Source organism: Hypanus sabinus, chromosome 12, assembly GCF_030144855.1.
Source record: "Hypanus sabinus isolate sHypSab1 chromosome 12, sHypSab1.hap1, whole genome shotgun sequence".
Lineage (NCBI taxonomy): Eukaryota > Metazoa > Chordata > Chondrichthyes > Myliobatiformes > Dasyatidae > Hypanus > Hypanus sabinus.
The window spans coordinates 63314113-63335551 of NC_082717.1; the positions used below are offsets into that span (position 1 = coordinate 63314113).

The 21439-nt window shown below is 39.3% G+C and overlaps 1 protein-coding gene across 1 annotated transcript in view; it reads left to right on the forward strand.

The window, feature by feature from the left end:
- The first annotated feature begins 97 nt into the window (after positions 1 to 97).
- zdhhc14 (zinc finger DHHC-type palmitoyltransferase 14) overlaps positions 98 to 21439 on the forward strand; it is a 119002-nt gene continuing 97660 nt past the window's right edge. Inside the window, exon 1 of the mRNA XM_059986081.1 lies at positions 98 to 1467. Coding sequence (XP_059842064.1) covers positions 1241 to 1467 — 227 coding nt within the window. The 5' untranslated portion in view covers positions 98 to 1240. The remainder of the gene's footprint in view (positions 1468 to 21439) is intronic.

Below are 21439 nucleotides of genomic sequence, written 5' to 3' on the forward strand. Positions count from 1 at the left end.
GCGCACTGCATCATGGAACAGGTAGTTTTCACCGGCCTTCAGCGTCAGAAGACTCGCATGCCCAGAGACTACAACTCCCAGAATGCAGTGTATGCCCCATTCTCCGACACTCGTCCGTGTTTCTGAGGAAGCAGCGCAGCCCCCAACACCCCCGGGTTGCACCGTCGGAGCGGAGTGGTGGCAGTGGGCGTCCCCCCCGCTTTGTTATTTAAATCGTTGTTTTCTCGCAGGAAGTGTCGAGGGCAGACGGAGTTTCCGCCGTATCCCTTTGTTTCGATTGGTTACCTGCTGAACGTTTTCAATTGAGGCGTTATTTGGAGATTCCCATTGCTGGGGTCAGGGTTGTGTCAGCCGTGGACAGGAGGCATCCCCGGGCAGGGTAGCAACGGAGAGCGGCGGCGGCGGCGGCTGGAGCAAGGCGCTGCCCGCTGTTATCTGAGTCCAGAAGCCATCTTTCGGTGCTCAGGTTTTCCGCTGGAAATGTGGAGACGAACTGGGAACAAACCCGGCTGAACCCTATCTCGTTGATTCATTTTTGTTGTTGCTCGTAGTAATACTTGTCTTCGTTCGCTGCGGGCACCTGAAGTTCAAAGGCGAGGGAGTGCCTGTTGGCAAGAAGAAGCGAATCCGGATCCCCTCGGCTTCACACGCATGGATATCGAATTGTGAACAGCCAGATTATCTGTTAACACCGAGGAAGGTGGTTCAATCCCCAGGGACTCGCGATTGCGAGGATTTCCTCAATTGTTTATTCCACGAGGAACTGGCTTTTTTTTTTAGCGGACAGGTGTGATTCTGAGTATTTTTCCAATAGATCACTTTCGGAAGATTAGGGCGATTTCAAGCGAGAATTTTGTAAATGTTCATATAAATTATTGTTTCAGGAAGAAAATTGGTGATTTCAAATGGTACTTGGCTCGGGCGCGTCACTCATTGCAAGATTTAGTTTCTTGTAACTGTCGCTTGGAGTGTCAGGAAAAGGAAACGTGGCTGTTTTAAACAAAAATCATCTGAATCGTACTTGCAATGAGGAGCAGAAGGTGTGACAGAAGATGAGCAAATACGGTCATAGAAAATTATTGGATATTTAAAAAAAACATGACTGTCCATATCGTTACACAACGTGAAGCAAACCCCATACGTACAAGGCTGGGATGCTTTTGTTTTTTTTCTACAGCTATCCCGACATCCGCATGATTTTAGCGATTGTGCTGAAGTGAGAATATAACACCGCGCGTTGATGCCGTCCCCAATGAAACAGTGCGAATACAGTCAGATTGCCACTCAGAGCTCGTCTCCTATGGAGTCTCCTAAGAAGAAGAAAATTCCGCGGAGGAAATGGGAAGTCTTCCCAGGGAGAAATAAATTTTACTGCGATGGCAGAATCATGATGGCCAGTCAAACGGGGGTTTTCTATCTCACACTTGTATTGATCGTGGTCACCAGTGGGTTCTTTTTTGCGTTCGAGTAAGTAATGTTGATTCGTAAAGTTTGACGTGTTTGAATTCTGTTCTAAGATGCGGAGCTGATGCGAGTATTTTAACTGACTTCTATTGTAAATGTATCGGTTAGACAAGTACAGTATTGCGAAAGCAAGTTGGGGCGAATACATTGAAACCTGCATTTGCGCGTTACATGCTTCAACGTGAGAAGAGTGTGTTTTCTGCTAACTAGTAGATTAGAAATATTTCACCCCCCAACATTTTTTTCTCCTGCATCTTCATGTTCAAAACTAAAACTTTCCCAGTTTTGTGTATTTTAAATTCGCAGCACTCGCAATTTTTAGGATGAATTTCAAATTTCCTTAGAGGCATCTGATGAGTTTCATTTTCAAAATAATATTGCAACTCAATCTCCAGATGGAACATAGAAAACGAAACAGGAGTTGCCAACTCTTCCGTCCATTAGTTCCTGGCTGATATATCTCAGTACTACTTTCTAACAAAGCACTAACAATATTCATCAGTTTCCTTGATGTCCCACAAAAATGTATAAAACATCTTAGCAGCTGAGTCTCCATAGCCTTAGATGGAGAAAAAAGTTAAAAATGAGCTGTGCTCTGAATGTAGATTTTTTTCCTTATCGTTAGTTGAAGAGTAGTGTGTTGCTAATTAGCCTTTATTTCAGAATGGATACAAGGAAACACTGGGAACCTTGTAAGCCCAGCATCTGTGGTAGGTGTTACTAGAGGGGTTCTGAAGGATAGGATATACAACCATTTGGAAAACCGGGTTGATTAGGCATAGGCAGAGCATCTTTATGGTTGGGGATTGTGTCATGAATCTGATTGAACTTTTTTGAAGAAGTAAGAAAGAAGGTCAATGGGGGCAACATTTTAGGTGTGGTCTATGTGAAATTTAGTACAGTTTGATATGGCTGCCCCAATGGGAAGTATGGAATAGCCCTCCTTGGATTCTAGCCATTTGGGCCCAGAATTTAATGGAATCTCTGTCTATGGATGTTTTGGGCTGAAGAGCTTGTTTGTGTGTAATCAGAGCACCAGTTTCTGCAGGTACTCTTATTGGGTGAAATAAAAGTGTCATGGAGAGGTGTGCAGGTGATTGGTGTTTGGGGATGAGGGCGTTATTGATTCCAAAATGGGAAGAGTAAAATAAAATAATACCAGAAGGGCATATGTACAAAATTAAGGGAGAGAAGTTTAGGGGAGACATCAGGGGTAAGTTTTTTTACACAGAGGGTTGTGAGTGCCTGGAATGACTTGCCAGGGATGGTGGTGGAGGCTAAAACATTAGGGGTATTTAAGAGCCTCTTGGACAGGCACATGGATGAAAGAAAAATGGAAGGTTATGGGGTAGTGTGGGTTTAGTACTTCTAAGGATTATATGGGTCGGCACAACATGGAGGGCTGAAGGGCCTGTACTGTGCTGTAGTGTTCTATTAGTGGTAAATTCATGTAAATGATTAGTGATGGTTGGCAAGGACTCAGTGGCTGAAGATACTGTGTCTGTTGTAAGAGCACCTCTCAGTCTCCCAGCTTTCCTGAGCAATTTCCCCATTCCAGGCATTAATCTGATGAACTTACATTGAAGTCCCTAAATTGTAAGAATTTCCTTTCTTGTGAGTAGGTAGACCAGGACCATACACATGATTCCATGGTCCTTTGCAAAAGCAAAGACATTTGGGCAATTACAATCAAATCCCTTTGCATTCAAGGCCAATCTATTATTTGCTTTCCTGATCTGGTTAATTTTAAGTCATTTGTGTGAAATGACACCAATTTCCCTTAGGTCACCAAAACTTTGTATTCTTTTGGCATTCAAAAAAAAGTGCTGTTTTTCTATCAAAGTCTAAAAGCATAACGTGTACTGGTTCCTTTTATCTCTTTGCAGTCTTAGAAATCTCCAACACATTTATCAAATGCAATTTCTCTTTCTACTAGTGATAGTGTCACAGCTGCTGAGGTGAAGTGGGTTCAGTCCTGCCCTCAGGAGTTGTCTATATGGAAATGGTTTATTCTCCTTGTTATTACGCAAATTTCTTTCTGCATCCCAAAGGCATGCAGGTTTGTAAGTTAATTGACCACTGTAAGTTGTTCCTGTTGTTTAGGAAAATGGTAGAATCTGAAGAAGTTTAGAGACATGTAGGCAAAATAAAATGGGATTAATGGGGTTGGGTGCTTGATAGTTATTAAAGATTGTGTCTGCCATGGAACCCATTTTTGTGCTGTTCGACTTTGATCCATGCTGCCTTGATGCAATCCTATTTCTTATTTCTATGTGCCTTGCTGAACTGTCCTTTAAAACAGATCAAAGCATCTTCCTGACTTCTCATGCTAGGCTGACTTCATTTAATCTTTCCTTCTTAATAGTGGATTACCTGCCAATTATGGGAACTGTTCCAGAACTTAAGACATTTTGAAATGCATTGGCTCGTTCCTCAACAAACTCAAAAGCTGCCACCTTTCAAAACATTGGGATGCAGATCAGAGGATTTTGATTTTTTTTCTCTCTGTGTCCCAGTATCTTCTCCAATATAGTTCATTGATTCTCTCAAGACCTGTTGTCTTTTTTCCCATTTTTGGGATAATATTTGTTCCAACAATATCTGTTGAAATTTTCTTCCATTGCTTTATTTCCTTGTATAGGTTTTCCTGTGTCATTCTGACAGTCAACAGTAACATTTGCTGGTTGTTTCATTTCTGTCTGTATTAAAAGCTTTTATGATTTTTGTCTTTCTGGCACACTCAATGTTTTAGGAACATCTTCCTCTCTGCCATCAGATCTCTGAGCAAATCATGAACACTACATCACATTTTGCTCTTTTTGCATTAATTTATTTTTTAATATTTTTGTAACTTATCGTAATTTTTTTAAATTAGTTTTTTATACATTTTCTAACAGATCAAAATGAAGAGCATTAATACATTGTAAAAGTGAACATACAATAATATAATACAAAAAAGATAATTGAGAAAGCACCCAAATTGAAGACATGTAAAATTAGTATCCTCCCCAAGCCCCGCAACAAAAAAAAAACTCCAGACCAACCACAACACAATATAGAGAATATAAATCAGGACATTCAAACCCCCAAAACTGTAAATACGCTTAACAACAGAAGATATTGATGCCTACTACCAAAAAAAAAGGAGCTGAAAGCAAGGGACCGATAAAAGAAAAACCCTAGTCAAGAGGAAGATTATGAAAATACTCAATAAAAGGTCCCCAGACCTTATGGAACTTTGTCTCCAAATTAAGAACAACTTATCGTAATTTTAATGTATTGCTGCTCTAAAACAACATATTTCATGAAATATGTCAGTGATAATAAACCTGATTTTGATTCTGATTTTGCCCCTTCTTGTTTCTCTTCCATCTAGATTCTACTTGCTGATTTTTCAGAACTAAGATCCTTCCCATTGCCATTAATGCACGCTTCATTGTCAGTGTTACTCATTTTCTTTTTCCACTTTACCTATCTCCTCTGAAAGTTAACAATACTGCAATTTTTAAATTCCAGTCTTGGTCTCTCCAATATCTAATAGATGGCATCCAACACCATCAGATGTTATGAGCATTCTGTGCATCCACTAAAACATTAGGAATCTTGTCTTTTGCATTTTCCTTCTAAGAGCGTACTTCCAATTAATTTTTTTTCTCTGTCTGTGTCTTTCTAACACTAGAATGTTCTCGCCTGTTTTCTGCCCTGCCTTATCAACTTCCTAAATTTCTATTAATCTGAAATGAGACTCTTTCTCTCCCCCCCCCCCAACCTTCTAACATAGTGCCATAATTTGGTGTGAAAGCAACAGCAATGATATTTTTCAAGATAATTTATGGGAAGTGCAGTATCAACTGTATGGTGTGGGTGATTGTAGTTGAATTTGTAAAACTGCTGGTCTCCTCTAACTGCAAATTCTAATGCATTTTGATCATGAATCAATGTTACTGTACATGTGTAATGGAATGAAACTCAGTGGGTCTTGTCATGTTGATTCCTGTCTAAGTGCTGAATTCATGTTTTGAAAGCTTTGATCACTAAAAGACAATTTTGGACCATTGAATGTCAACAGTTGCAAGTGTGGATTTTCATTTCTTCAGCCTAATTCATACAATATGTAAAAGTATTGTAGCGGTGTGCTACATGCAGCGCTAAAATTACGACACGGAGTCGGTAACTGCAGTCGAAGAAAAACTTTATTCGAAATACCCAGCCTTGCTTTTAAGCCTCCCTCAACCTGCCCCCCATGGCGCAGAGGCTCCAAAGCTCTGTGCTCGCAAACCCCCGTAGGCTATCTCCCTTAGCCGGAACGCTGGCTAATTGTGAGCCGGTTCGGATGTGCCAGGAAATGGGTCGCCACAGTATAATATTAACCCTTTCAGTTTTTGGTCCAAAAGTAATTTTCTTTCACTATGCCTTTCAATTGCTTTCGTATCACTTAGTTATTTTAATTTATCGGTTGTTAGTTATTGTCACTCTTTCAAAGTTGAAGCTCTGAATGTAACTAATAACATAACTTCAGGAAGTGTAAAATGATCCCCAATTCACTAAGATCCCAGATGCCTAATTTCTTTCAGCAAATATGTAAAAAGTTCAAAACTAAATTTACAATGCCTGCCTTAACAAGCAGAAATTACAGTTTGATGCTTTTTATTAGAAGACTTTTTTTTTCCCTTCTTAGCAACTATCCATTGCGTTTCTGATGTCACAGAGCTTTTTACCTGATTCTGGAAGTATGTACCACTACCCTACTCCTCAACCAAGTGAGGAGGTAGTTGGTATGGAATTTTAGAAATTGTTATGTCCTTGTGAAAATCGGCCAGCTTGAACCTTTAACCTTTGTCATCACCTCGTTGTTGTCAGTGCACTGCTCTCTACCTTCTCTGCACCAATACCCAACTTCCCCATCAAACCCACAGACAAAAGGCAGTGCTGTTGTAGTCTGGTGGACTAATCTCTATTTTGCAGAGGCCAGTTTGGCAGCTCTTGAAGATTTCCTCTTGCCTATCGCTGGACCAGGACTAATCATGGATCATCAGACAACTGTTTTCTGTATTATAAACAGCCTCATCACTTCCAGAGATCTCCCTTTCACAGCCTCCAACCTCATTACTGTCCAACCCTGCACTGCTTGTTTCTAATAATTCACAAACCCTGGTAGGTCCATTGTTTCTGCTTGTTTCCTTACTACTGAGGTTCTCTTATCTTGACTCTATTTTGTTCCCTTGGTCTAGTCCCTTCCTACCTACATCCATGACATCTTACGTGCTCTCCACTATTCAATTTCCTGGTCTTTGCCACTTCATTTTCATGTTGGATGTTTAGTCTTGTACATTTTGATTACCCATCAGAAAGGCTTCAAAGCACTCTGTATTTTGGCAAAGAGACCCAACTAATTCCTCTTCAATGTACAGATTTTGTTCTTGCCCACAAAACTTTTCTTTTGACTCTTTCCACTTTCTCTATTCTACTCAAGTTATCTCTCCTGAATTCCACATGCTGGGGCCATAAGGTTAAGAAGTATGGGTCCAACTGTGCCGTGACTGAATTTGGTTCCTAATTTTTACTAACCAGTTGGTGTCAGGTTTATTTGTTAACTTAGTTCAGTGGAGCAATTATGACATAACCAAATGATATGCTCAGCCATTTCAAAGGAGAGTTGAAAGTCATTGTTTTGAGGCTGGAGTCATGTACAGTTGGACTAGAAAGTTTAGACCATAAGATATAGGAGCAGACTTAGGCCATTTCATCATGGCTGACCCAATTTTCCTCTCAGCCCCAATTTCCTACCTTCTTCCTGTGTCCCTTCATGCCCTGACCAATCAAAAATCTGTAACCTCTGCCTTAAATATACATATCTACAGATTCAACACTCTCTGGCTAAAGAAATTCTTCCCCATCTCCGTTCTAAAAAGACGCTCTCTATTCTGAGGTTGTGTTCTCTGGTCTTGGACTCTCCCACCATAGGAAACATCCTCTCCACATCCACTCTATCAAGGCCTTTCACCATTTGATAGGTTTCAATAAGGTCACTGCTCATTCATCTGAATTCCAGTGAATACAGACCCACAACCATCAACGCTGTTCATATGACAAGGCGTTCATTCCCGGAATCATTTTTGTGAACCTCCTTTGAACCCTTGCCAGTGTCAACATACCCCTTCTAAGTTAAGGGGCCCAAAACTGCTCACAATGCTCCAATTAAGGCCTCACCAGCACTTTATAAAATCTCAACATGACATCTTTGCTTTTACATTCTAGTCCTCTTCAAATGAATGCCAACAGCATGTTTGCTGCCTTCACCACAGATTCACCCTACAAATTAACCTTTAAGGAATCCTACACAAGGACTCCCAAGTCTCTTTGCACCTCAGTATTTTGCATTTCTCTCCATTTACAAAATGGTCAACCCGTTCATTTCTTCTACCAAAATGCATGACCATACACTTCCCAACACTATATTCATCTACCATTCCTTTCCCCATTCTCCTAACCTAAGTCTTTCTGTAGCCTCTTTACTTCCTCAAGACTACCACCCCCTCCACCAATCTTCAGATCATCTGCAAACTTTGCAACAAAGCTATCAATTCCATCATCCAAATCATTGACGTATATCATCCCAACATAGACCCTTGTGGAACACCGCTAGTCACTGGCAGCTAACTAGAAAAGGCTCCCTTTAATCCCACTTGTTGCCTTCTGCCAATCAGCCATGGCTTTGTCTATGTAGAACCTTTCCTCTAATACCATGGGCTTGTAGCTTGTTAATCAGCCTCATGTGTAGCACCTTGTCAAGGGATTTCTGAAAATCCAAGTAAATAACATCAACTAATTCTCTTTTGTCTATCTTGCTTGTTACTTCTTCAAAGAATTCCAAAAGATTTGTCAGGCAAGATTTTCCCTTGAAGCCATGTTGACTACGGCCTATTTTATCATCTGCCTCCAAATACCCTGAGACCTCATACTTAATAATAGACTTAAAATTTCGCATACTTACTCCTTTGAAGGGCCTTTGCTTGATCCTGAGTTTAAAACCAAGTTACGTCCTGCTGTGGTAGAGCTATTTTATTTCCTTATGTATAATAAATACCAAGGGTTGGAGTAATGCCAATGGAGATTTGAATAAGTGCTGGAGGTCCAGAATCAATTAGGCTAATATAATTGTTCACACATTAACTTCGTGTATAGAAGCAATGATATTGACAAAATATTTCTTTCTTTCCACCTTCCTTGTGCCAATTTTGTGTATGTGCATTCTTAACTGATACTGTAATTATCTAGTGTTCATTGACAGCCAAAAAAGCAAAATACTGTACTTTTCCTCCATTTAAGATCTATTTTATGTCAATCTGGATTTTGTGCTTGATAAGACCTGAATATACAGGTAATGCCAATTAAGTTAGGCAACATTTGACTACTATGAAAGGTCAAGAACCTGAAATGCTAACATTCTTTTGCAGTGTTTCCTCTTTTCTTCAGATATTTAGCAACTGTAAGATTTTGCTTTTATTGTGTACCTTTGGATTTAGGACCTGGCTTGACAGCTACTGGGGGTTGTGCATAATGTTTAAGGGAAAGTGGTAACATGACTGTGGATGGGTTCCACACGTCTGGTTCTGTGGAATTTAATTGCTGTCTTTTTGAAGTAGGGCACTGGTACAAAGTCAGGATGCTACTTGTAGGTATGGTAAATGGATTTATTTGCATGTTGGTCAGTAACCTGGGGTCACAGATCTTAAAATGATGGGCAAAAAATACTAGAGAGGAACTAAGACTTCATTTCACAGAGGGTTGGAGAGATTGAAAAGCTGATGGAAGCAGATTCTGTTGGAAGTTTCAAAATATAATTGGACATATACTCAAAGATGAATAAGTTGCAGGAATATGCACTGAGGGCTGACAGATTTCTTCTGGTGCTATTAAGATCTTCCAATTCTGAAATGGGATTACTGGAGTTTAGTGTATTACTACTTGATATTTCTAATGGAATTTACAAAAGGATAATCAAAACCTAATATTTTCAAGAGAAATGGTGTAAGAGGACAGGTATTGAACTTAAAATTTATTTTTGCACAATACAAAATTGTAAGTGTTACTTGCATAGTCAATTAACTAGTCATTTTGTTTGGAGCACAGGAATTTCTGTGCGATTATAGAGGAGCTGTGTGTGAGTTTCAGAAGTGAAGTATGTCAGAAATTCTGCCAAATAAAAGCTTATTTAGCCAAGAGATAGATATATACACACAACTTTATAGATTTCCTGTTTACTGTGTGACCGATAATGTAATCTCTCTCTTCTGCATTGATTACCGGTATTGAATTCATCAAATTTTACTATCCCTGGCTGCACACACAGATGAGTTTGTGTTTCCATCCTGCTCACTAAATCTAAAAATGCTTGTGCTTTTGAGTTTTTTCTACAATGATTACCTACAATGATTTTTAAAGTCATTATGAAACTCAAAAGTGCATGAGTATTTTTAGATTTAGCGCTATCTAGTATTACTGTACATCAAATTGAGCAGATTCATTATATATCAGAAGAGTTTTATGCTTTGTAAAAATGACAAGTAATTTTTAGATTGGATATTTTCCCTTCTGAGGTTTGAATTTTGTTATAAAAAGGTATCAGACTTGAACAAACTTTGTTTAAAATATACTTTACCCTGTTGTAATGAAGTCTTCATCTCGTGTCATGCAATCTAATTAACTACTAAAATATACAAGCAGTAACATTTTAAGTAACTAATTAGATTTTGTGACTCAAATGTTTTCATGTATAGCTGTATTTGATCAAATATCTTTCTCAAGTATTAACTTAATTTTCTTTCCTCACTCTTGGCTGTGAGTTTGATTACTATTAAGCACATTTTAATCTGCTAGCTTCAAATCTTTCTGTATGTTTGTGGTTGATATTTTCATGGTTTACTTAGTTATCTAGAAATATTAATGTATCCCTTTTCCTGTTACTGTAATCTCTACCTCCATTTATTTTGACAATTGGTGTCTTTTCAGCATCCTTAAACTTATACCTTCAGCAGCTGTCACATTTTATGCTGTACTGTAGAAGGCCACTGTTCCTCAAGTATGTAGTCATGGCTAATTCATTGTAACTTTAATCCAAAACTTTGCTTGGTTTCTCCAAGGTAGACAAGATCATATTGTAAGCAGCACACAAAATTGTAAGGATTAAATTGCTCCTTCTGGAAAGTGTGTTTCACTCTCTGAACAGTGGAATATGAAAGAGCAATGTGTGGTTTAGAGGGAAGGTGGTCTCAGAAGGTCACTGGTTGCTGGTGAAGCTAATCAGATATGATAGTGACATGGTAGTTAAACCAAGACCACCTCAAGGGAAAGTAAAGTTGGGCAATAACTGCTAGCTTTGCCAGTAAACCAATTTTTTTTTTGGAAAGTAAATAGAAGTTCCAATCAGCAGCTACACTCTTGAAGAAAATGGTCTTTTAGGAGAGCAGAGAGGAGTATGTGTTTTCTGGTGATATCAGATTGAGCTGGAAATTTCAGCAAAACCCATTGGAAGTGAAGGCTGGTGGGGTAACTCGTAAGCAGGTAGATGAGCAGAAAAACTTTCTTATTATTAGTGTGAATAGAGGAGATTAAGAGCAGATCTATAGAAAATATAAGGTTTGAGAGTCCTGCCACCTTGGTGGCATTGGTGTAAAACATTGCACAGTGATGGGGAAGTTGGGATATTGGAACAGAGTTAATGTAGGAGGTGGGATGGGTTGTCAAGAAATGATGGTGCAAATGTAGTCATGGTCATATTGGAATGCAGCGTGGTTTGTGATCATTAACCTGTTGCTTGAGATTGAGACAATACTCGTGGATGAGAGGAGTTGGTGATGGCCTCTGTTAAGCAGGATCAAAACCGAAACCGAAAGTAATAGTTTAGTGTTAAAATAGGAACACTGCTTAGTGTAAAATAGAAGGTAGTCATAAAATAATTTGTATTTTAAATGAGATGAATGAGCTGATCTCTGTTGGACTGAAATACGGAGTACTCTGTGCATCCCACAGAGACAGTATAATTTAAATCTGGAAGATCCAGTAGATTCGCCACAACTGACAGGCTCTGAAGTGCATATGTTCCCTTTTCTGTTCTCAATCCCTTCTTTCCCAAGGTTATCAATCATGGAGCTTAATAGCACCAAAATATTGATCAATTTAGGACCACCATGTCTTTACTGACCTTGCCCATCTACACCGACCCCATTGCATGCATTAGGTCTGTAACTACTTATGCTTAACTGATTTGAGTAACTGTTCAAATGTCTCTTAAGTGTATTGATTGTACCGGTTTCCACCACCCTTTCTAACACAAAGCTTGAGATAATAATCATTTTATGAATAAAAAGATCTTGCTTTTCAGATCTCCTTTAAGACTTCTCACCTTAAATCGCTTTTTCTAAAGACCATGACTTGGAGGTTGAAGTGGTATGGACTCCTGAGGAAATAAAATCTGTTACTGTTTGAGAAACCAACAATAATTGTTGTTCTTTGGTGAGATCATAGTCAAAAGAGGTATGAAAAGTTGTTAGAGAGTTGGAGTTGGTTTCCCTAAGCAAGTCTTTGGCATGTCAAACAAGAACAGTTACTATCCTTGTTGACCGACTTAATTATATTGTTTGTTTGGTGTTTGAGCAGTGCTGCAAGTTCAGGGTAAATGGAAGGGAAAATTGAGATAGTCAATGTTGTTCCAACAGTTTTGATGTAAAGACTTTATTTATTGAGATATGGTGTTTAGTAGACCCTTCTGGCCCTTGGAACCATGCTGCCCAGCAACCCCAAATTTAACCATAGCCAAATTGCAGGACACATTACAATGACCAATTAACCAATCAACCAGTACGAACCAGAGCACCTGGAGGAAACCCACGCGGTCACAGGGAGAACAGACAAACTCCTTACAGACAGCAGTGGAAAATGAACCCAGGTCACTGGTGCTGTAAAGTGCTGTGCTACCTAATACACTACTGTGCTGCCAGAGATGTAGCATAAGTGCCACCATTGATGTCAGGGAGCCAAGAAGCCAGGCAGAGTGGGTTGGGAATTCAGAAGAGGAGAAACCTCAGTTGTCAGAGATGAAGGTTGTTGGCTAAACAAATGGGAACAAAGTTGAAGGCTGTTGAAGAGCAGTTTAATAACTTGATAGGTTGTGAATACATTTGGATGGGAATAAAAGGGGATTATATGAAGGCTTCCAATTTCTTCAAGCAAAGGTTTGAAGGGATGGCAAAAATACTGCAAGGAATATGACAGTGTCAGTGAAAGAAAATTGCATAGAAGGTTTGAGTTTTAAAAAGAGTCATTGACATTTGTCATTTTTTGTTAAAGCGATGAGGAACCAATGGAATTGGTGGATGTGTAGAAGGTAAACATTCAGGAACTTGTTGAGTAAATAAGTAGATGTGGTATTGGAGAGATGGGTACTAAAGATTTCATTCTGCTTGAGTTCAAAATGACCAAGTCTCTCATTTGTAATTTCTTTCTGTTATTGCATGGTGAAACTTGTAATACACTGGAAGGACACTGTCCATTTTACATACAGGTTCAAAGTTTGAAGCAAATGCTTTGTCAGAGAAAAACTTAAGTACTTGAATCTTATGTAATTACTGAGTCATTTGCTGATGTGGAATCTTTACTGCAACCATTTTTCAGTGTGTTTTCTTACAGATCTTGAGCAAATAGCATGTCAACTCAAGATTTTTGTGAATGATTAAAGGCAATAATACCTCAGACAGGTTGTTCAATTTTCAAAAGAAACTTGCCTTAATGAAGTGGGGGGGGGGCAGGGTGAACTCAAATGATCTTGCAGAACTAAAATTGCTGAAGGTACAACTTGGGGTATTTTGATAAATATGACCTTGCTTGAAAATGTGTCTAAATTATATTGTAAGATTATGGATGAATATTGAAGTGAAAAATTTTATTTTCAAAATCTAGTTTATATTGCTAGCAATTCATTTTTGCTCATCCAGTTAACTTATATTGGGTCTAATTCTAGTTTTAGCTAACAAATAATGATCTTTTTGTATTCTGAATAGTTTTTAATGGATTGTAATTTTCCAATTTTGTAGACTGCAGTAATTGTTCTTGGCTAAGTTTATCAGGTACCAAAAACTTGAAGATTAATGGGAAAACTATGTTTTTATAATCATTACAGACAGATTGATCCAGAACAAATGGTTCTGTTGCATATTTCAGAAGCTCTAAATTACATGTTCTTCTAAAAATTAAATGTTGCTTGATTTGCCTGAGGTACTTTGGTACCAAGTAAAGTTTGGTAGCTGTGAAACATGGTAATGACTTAAGAAAATAGTATGTAATCCAGGAAGACTGTTGTTTCCTGACCCCCTCCTTATTTTATGGTTCCAGTAGTTCCCTAAGCTCATACAATCATTGAAGAAAAGGAGATTGTATAAAGCTTGCTAGCCAACATGACTGTGGGGGGAAAAAAGTGGGGGAAAACACTGATACCTGGTTTTGGTTCATCTCCTGCCTCTTGCATCTTTCTCAGTTTATGCTTTGTTGACCGACTGCTGGTATAGTTTGCAAACTTGTTATAGACATGTTGTTAATAACACATTTAAGTTCAGCAGATGCAACTGTATGCTCTGTTCAGTTTTTTAAAGAAACTACATCAATATTTAAAAGATTTTCAAGGAAAACAAAAGTTCGTTGGTCAGCAACCATTCATTTCTGCACTCCTAGATATATAATTCAGTGTAATTTTCTTGAATTGTAATTTTCATTTCAATGTGCTTTCCAATTACAGTGGATTCCTGTTAATTGGGACACATTGGGACCAGCATATTTTGGCCCAATTAAGCAGCTGCCCCAATTAGCTAAAGTTTCAAGAAAATAGTTTAAAAAGGTATTTTTTTAAAAAGACAAACTCGTTTAACTAAGTAACAAATTATGTATTTAAATAAAATGCAGAACAAATTAGAACACTACCAAATCCTCTATAAAAGATTATAAAACTGAGTATTGGTTCCTCATACTTCTTGACAGTAGAATTCATCCAGTGTACACCGCAATGTACGGGGCATGTCGTGTATATTCTGGGGCAGCTCACTCACCCTTGGTTCTCACTGGATACTCAGCTCTCACCTGTTACTCCAGGTAGACTCCTCGTAGGTGGGAATCTCCACAAATACTGTGTGGTGGTCACTTTTGCCAATGCTGACATGGATAGATGCTTCTACAGCAGGCAGTTTGGTGGAAATGTGGTCATGTGTTTTTCCTTGTTGTTGATGTCCTCACTACTTGCTGTAGTCCCAGTCTAATAGTTATGTCAGTAGGACCTGACCAGCTCGGTCTGTGCTGGTACTACTGAGCCACTCCTGGTGATGGACGTTGAAGTCCCCCAGCTAGAGGACATTCTCAATGCCTCCTCCAAGTGCTGCTCAACATGGAGAAGTACTGATTCATCAGCTGAGGGAGGATGGTACGTGGTAATCAGCAGGAGGTTTCCTTGCCCATGTTTAACCTGGCGCCATAAGACTTCATGGGGTCCAGAGTCAATGTTGAGAGTTGCCAGGGCAACTCCTTCTTTACTGTACCCCTGTACCACCACCTCTGCTAGGTCTGTCCTGGCAGTGAGACAGTACATGCCCAGGAATGGTGATGGTGGAGTCTGGAATGTTAACTGTAAGGTCTGATACTGTCAGTACAACTATATCAGGGTGTTGCTTGACTAGTCTGTGAGACAGCTCTCCCAACTGTGGCACAAGTCTCCAGACGTTAGTAAGGAGGACTTTGCAGGGTTGACAGGGCTGGTTTTGCCACTGTCGTTTCTAGTGCCTAGGTCGATGTCAGCTTGTCCATCTGGGTTCATTCCTTATTATTTTCTTTTTAGCGGTTGGATACAACTGAATAGCTTGCTAGGCCATTTCAGAGGACATGCAAGAGTCAGCCATATTGCTGTGGGTCTGAAGTCAAATATTGGCCAAAGTAGGTGAGGATGGCAGGATTCCACCCCTAAAGGACATTAGTGAACCAGATGGGTTTTTACAACAATCGGCATAGTGTAAACATGAGAAATTCTACAGATGCTGAAAATCCAAAGCAACACACCAAAATGCTGGTAGAACTCAGCAGATTAGGCAGCATCAATGGAAATGAATAAACAGTCAATGTTTTGGGCTGAGACTGTTCCTGAGTACTGGGAAAGGAAAGGGAAAGACACTAGAATAAAATTGTGGGGAAGAGGGGAAGGAGGATAGCTAGAAGATAGAAAGTAAAGCCAGGTAGGTAGGAAAGGAAAAGGACTGGAACAATATAGTATTATTAATCAAATAAACAAAGGAAATTCTGGCTATTTTCTCAAATTTTGCCCTTTAAGAGTTGTCCCAAATAAGCAGGTGTGTTGGTTAACTGATGGACTAATAAATTGCAATCCATTTGCACTGTTCTTCAACCGTCTTTTTTGGAAGGAAAGTGAAATCAGAATAGATTTTTAAAATAATTGTTTTGTATAATTAGCTTGGTGTTTGAGTGCTCTAATGAATATTGTAAGGAATCATTTGTCAAGTACTTAAGCAATTTTATCATTGTATCAATTTTTAAAGATTAATGTTGTATATAATTACACCAGGATATTATTCTGGTGTGTACTTTGATTTATTATATTCTTCCTATTTCAGAGTCAGATGTCAATGCATTCAAGTCCTTTTTCAAGATTTGAATATTCTTTGAGCATTCAGATACATGGGTGAGATGGTCATTGGCTGTTTAATTTGTGAAATTCACTGAGACCATCTCCAAGCTTTAAAGGGTATAGAACATCTTGTGGCAGTATTTGATGGAATGATAGTGATCTCCTGGTGTTCTGGTAACATTTTTCAATTAAAACCCTCAAAATGATTAGTCATTTATATGTCTCATTCCTGTTTTGTTTTTGGAATTTTGTGTCTTGTAAATATGTAGTAAAAAAAATAAAGTCAATATTTACTATTGTGAAAGGCAAAATTAAAGTGTAAAATGTTTCCTCATTTTTCAAATTATAAAAAGGTTAATAATAGTTGAATTTGTGTGGCTTTATAAAATCACATCCAGTTGTTAGATAAAATAAGTAACTGGTTGGGACATGTTCATGAACATTCCAGCCTGCACTTGCCTCGGGCTGAGTTAATCTTGTTAGCCCTCTGCACTGTCCAGCTGCAGACTCTGAACAATGTCTGAGACATGGGTGGTATTGTGTGGAATCCTTGCTCCTGAAATGCCATGTCAGGCTTTGACAGTTGGAGCTGGAACATTGCCAGCTGTGAAACCTGTAAGTAATTTTTAAGCTTTTAATGTCTCCTAACATGTGAAGAAGGCATTTAGCAATGAAGCTCAATGATGAGAATAGTTCATTTTTGTTCTTGAAGGCAAAACAGATGGAAATGTTAATGAGAGAGGTGAGAGGAAAATGGCCAGACAACAAGTTGACAACAAAGCGACAGTAACTCAAATAGCATGCATTACAACAATGGTATGCAGAAGAGCCTCTGGACATGCAACAAGTTCAACTTTGAAATGGATGTATTACAGCAAAAGAGCACACAGGGATTCACTCCTGTACCTAATAAAGTGGATCGTGAGTGTATGTTTTGCATTCATCAAAAAAAAATAAGATAATTGAAACATGTCCATTTCATGAAAGTGACGACAATTTTCATTTGATTACAATCACATTGCTTTAGACATTGGATCTTCCAACTGATAATGCTCCATCAAATTGTGTGCACTTATGGTGAGATGATTAGATTATAATTATAGTATGATTCCAAGCAGTGGAGGGGTTTCACCTGATTCCAATTGACACTGGTTTAGCCAGGGCTCCTGCATACTGTACTCAATCAAATGCTGCCTTGATGTTGAGGGCATTCACTCTCATTTCGCCTTAAGTTCACCTCCTTTTGTCCATGTGTGGATCAGGGCTGTAATGCAGTCAGGAACTGAGTGATTTTTGGCAGATCCCAAGCTGAGCTTCTGTGAGATAGTTGTTGCTAAGCATGTGTCACTTGATAATGTTATATATCATTAATTCCGTCACTTTGATGATTGGGCATAGACTAATGGGACGGTAATTAGCTGGTTGAGTTTATCCTGCTGTTTGTGGATGGGACACACCTGGGCAATTTGCCACATTGTTGGGTAGATGCCATTTGAATACTTTGAAATGATATGGCCTTTTAAAAAAAAATGCTCAATTTTAAAGGTGAATATGACCTTTTGAATTGCATTTTTAATCTTAAATTGAATCATGAATGATGTGCTCTTTAAATTTCTTTGCCAGATTAGCCCACAATGTTTGAATCCTGATGAGATTTGCATCCGGTATTGGATGTCATACACTACCTTGAGGCAGGCAGCCAGAGTTGGAGGATCAGCGGCTGTGCCATCGCTTTCAAAGTTGTTGCCGATTTAATTTTCGCATAGGTTGGCACACATCTTGAAGTGGTTTATGTGATTAGAGTTATTGATGGTTAAATTGAGAATCATAAACTTGTATTCAGCCAACATTCTGAAGTCTTCTGCCACATTGCATTTGGGTTTAATTTTTGCTGAGTTCCAGCAAAATGTTCCACTTTATCTGACTGCATGTGGTTGCCTTATGTAGTTTGCAGTGATTACAATTTCTAGCAGTTTCAGTTGTGATATTCAGCATATTGATTAAGGTTTGAATTGAGCGGCTCATTTTCACTCCAATGATCACTGCTTAATCATTATTAATTAACTAATTGTTAACTCATGGTGCCCTTTAACTGAAGTTTAACAATGTTATTCTTTGCATGATTGACATATTTTCATATATTTGCTTGATTGAAATTTTGAGATTTATTTGTAAGATGTAGGTAATCAATATGACAAAAAGCTATAAGGAGAAAAAATGGAATATGGAAGTAAACTAGCCAATCTTATAAAAGGGGATATTAATTTTTCTCTGATACAGTAAGAATATAAGAGAGGTGAGAGTGGATATCAGTCTGCTGGAGAGGTGGTAATGGGGGACAGAGAAATAGCAGACAAGCTTGAATATTTTTCATCAGTCTTCACTATGGAAGACCCTAGCAGTATGTCAGAAATTCAAGCGTGTTGGGACAGGAGTGAGTGTAATCAGTAAGGAGAAGGTGCTTGGAAAGCTGAAAGGTAGATGGATGACACCCCAGGGTTCTGAAAAGGATAGCTGAAGAGATTGTGGAGACATTAGTAATGATCTTTCAAGAATCACTAGATTCTGGAATGGTCCTGGAGGACTGGAAAATTGCACTTGTCACTTCACTCTTTAAGAAGGGAGGGAGGCAGTAGAAAGGAAATCATAGGGCAGTTAGTCTGACTTAAGTGGTTGGGAAGAAGAACTAAATTATGGACTCCAAGAATGAGGATTCAGGATACTTAGAGGCACATGATAAAATAGACCAAAGTTAATGTGGTTTCTCAAGGGGAAATCTTGCCTTACAAATCTGTTGAAATTCTTTGAGGAAATAATAGGCAGGATAAACAAAGGAGAGTCAGTAGATGTTCTCAAAGGCCTTCTGAAAATCCAGATAAACAAGGTGCCACACACAAGGCTGCTTCACAACATATGAGCCTATGGTATTAGAGGAAAGATACTAGCAGGGATAGAAGATTGGCTGACTGGCAGGAGGCAAAGAGTAGGAATAAAAGGGAAATTTTCTGGTTAGCTGCTGGTGACTTGTGGTGTTCTGCAAGGGTTGGTGTTGGCACCATTTCTTTTCATGTCAATGATGTGGATTGTGGATGATGGAATTGATGGCTTTGTAGCCAAGTTTGCAGATACAAAGACGGGTGAAGGAGTAGACGGTGTTGAGTCTGGAGAAGGACTTGAACAGATTGTGAGAAACATAGAAAACCTACGTCACAATACAGGCCTTTCGGCCCACAACGCTGGCAGAACATGTACATACTTAAGAAATTACCTAGGGTTACCCATAGCCCTCTATTTTTCTAAGCTCCATGTATCTATCCAGGAGTCTCTTAAAAGACCTTATCGTATCCACCTCCACCACCGTCGCTGGCAGCCCATTCCACGTTCCCACCACTCTCTGCATAAAAAAAAACAATTTACCCCTGACATCAAGTCTGTACCTACTTCCAAGTACTTTAAAGCTGTGCCCTTGCATGTTAGTCATTCCAGCCCCGGCGGAAAAACCTCTGACTATCCACATGATCAATGCCTCTCATCTTATACACCTCTATCAGGTCACCTCTCATCCTCCGCTGCTCTGAGGAGAAAAGACCGAGTTCACGCAAGCTATTCTCATAAGGCATGCTCCCCAATCCAGGCAACATCCTTGTAAATCTCCTGTGCACCCTTTCTATAGTTTCCACATCCTTCCTGTAGTGAGGTGACCAGAACTGAGCACAGTACTCCAAGTGGGGTCTGACCAGGGTCGTATATAGCTGTAACATTGGCTCTCTGCTTTTAAACTCAATCCCATGGTTGATGAAGGCCAATGAACCATATGCCTTCTTAACCACATAGTCAACCTGTGCATTAGCTTTGAGTGTCCTCTGGACTCGGACCCCAAGATCTCTCTGATCCTCCAACCTGCCAAGAGTCTTATCATTAATACTATATTTTGCCATCATATTTGACCTACCAAAATGAACCACCTCACACTTATCTGGGTTGAACTCCATCTGCCACTTCTCACCCCAGTTTTGCTTCCTATGGATATCCGGCTGTAACCTCTGACAGCCCTCCACACTATCCACAACACCCCAACCTTTGTGTCATCACAAAGAATGGAACAAACTTTTGGAATGTACAAACATTTGGAAAGTGGGCAAAGAAGTGGCAGATGGATTATAGTGCCGGGAAGTGTACAGCTGTGTAATTTGGTTGGATGGAATAAAGATGTAGATAATTTTCTAAGCAGGAAGAAAATTCAAAAATCTGAGGTGCAAAGGGACTTGGGAGTGTTTGTGCAGAATTCCCTAAAGATTGACTTGAAGTTAAGCCAGTGATAAGGAAAGCAAATTCACTGTTAGCATTTCTTTATAGGGCATTGGTCAGACTGCACTAGGGGTATAGTGAGCAGCTTTGGGCCCCTTATCTTAGAAAAATATGCTAGCATTGGAGAGGGTCCAGTGGAGGTTCACAAGAATGATTCCAGGAATGGAAGTGTTAATGCATAAGGTGTATTTGATGGCTCTGGGCCTGCACTCGCTGGAGTTTAGGAGAATGAGAGGAGAACTCATTGAAACCTATTGAATATTGGAAGACCCAGATGAAGTGGATGTGGAGAGGATGTTTCCTATAGTGTGAGTCTAGAACTAGAGGGCACAGCCCCAGAATAGAGTGATATCCATTCAGAACAGAGTTGAGGAGTAATTTATTTCCCTGAGGGTAGTGACTTGGTTGAATCTATTGTCGCAGGCAGCTGTGGAGGCCAAGTCATTGAGTATATTTAAAGCAGAGGTTTTTGGCTAGCCAGGGTGTCAGAGGTTATGGGGAGAAGGCAGGAGAATGGGGTTGAGAGGGTTAATAAATCAGCCATGATGGAATGGTGGAGCAGACTCAATGGTCTGAATGGCCCAATTCTGTTCCTGTGTCTTATGATCTTATAATGATCAATGCTGCCATCCTGAGTTCACTTTTTTTCTGGGACGTGATAATGGCAGTAAGTCATGCAATAAATGATTGGTTGTTTGAGACTGACTTAAATTGATGTTGGCTGTGGTTCATTTTAGAATATGGTACTGAATGAGCAATAATGAGCCTAGCATTACAGTGGATTTGAAAAAATGACTTGTTTCTTTATTTACTGTGTTTATCTTCATGTATCACACACCCCTCTTGGTCCTTCTCAATTTCTATGCTTAGACAATAGAATATGGAACTATGACTGGTCCCTCATTGGCATTATAAAACACCAAAGACACTCAGTTCTGAGAGAAGTATTTCTCTTCCTCGGTGCCTTAAATGGATCCCTTATGTTTTTTT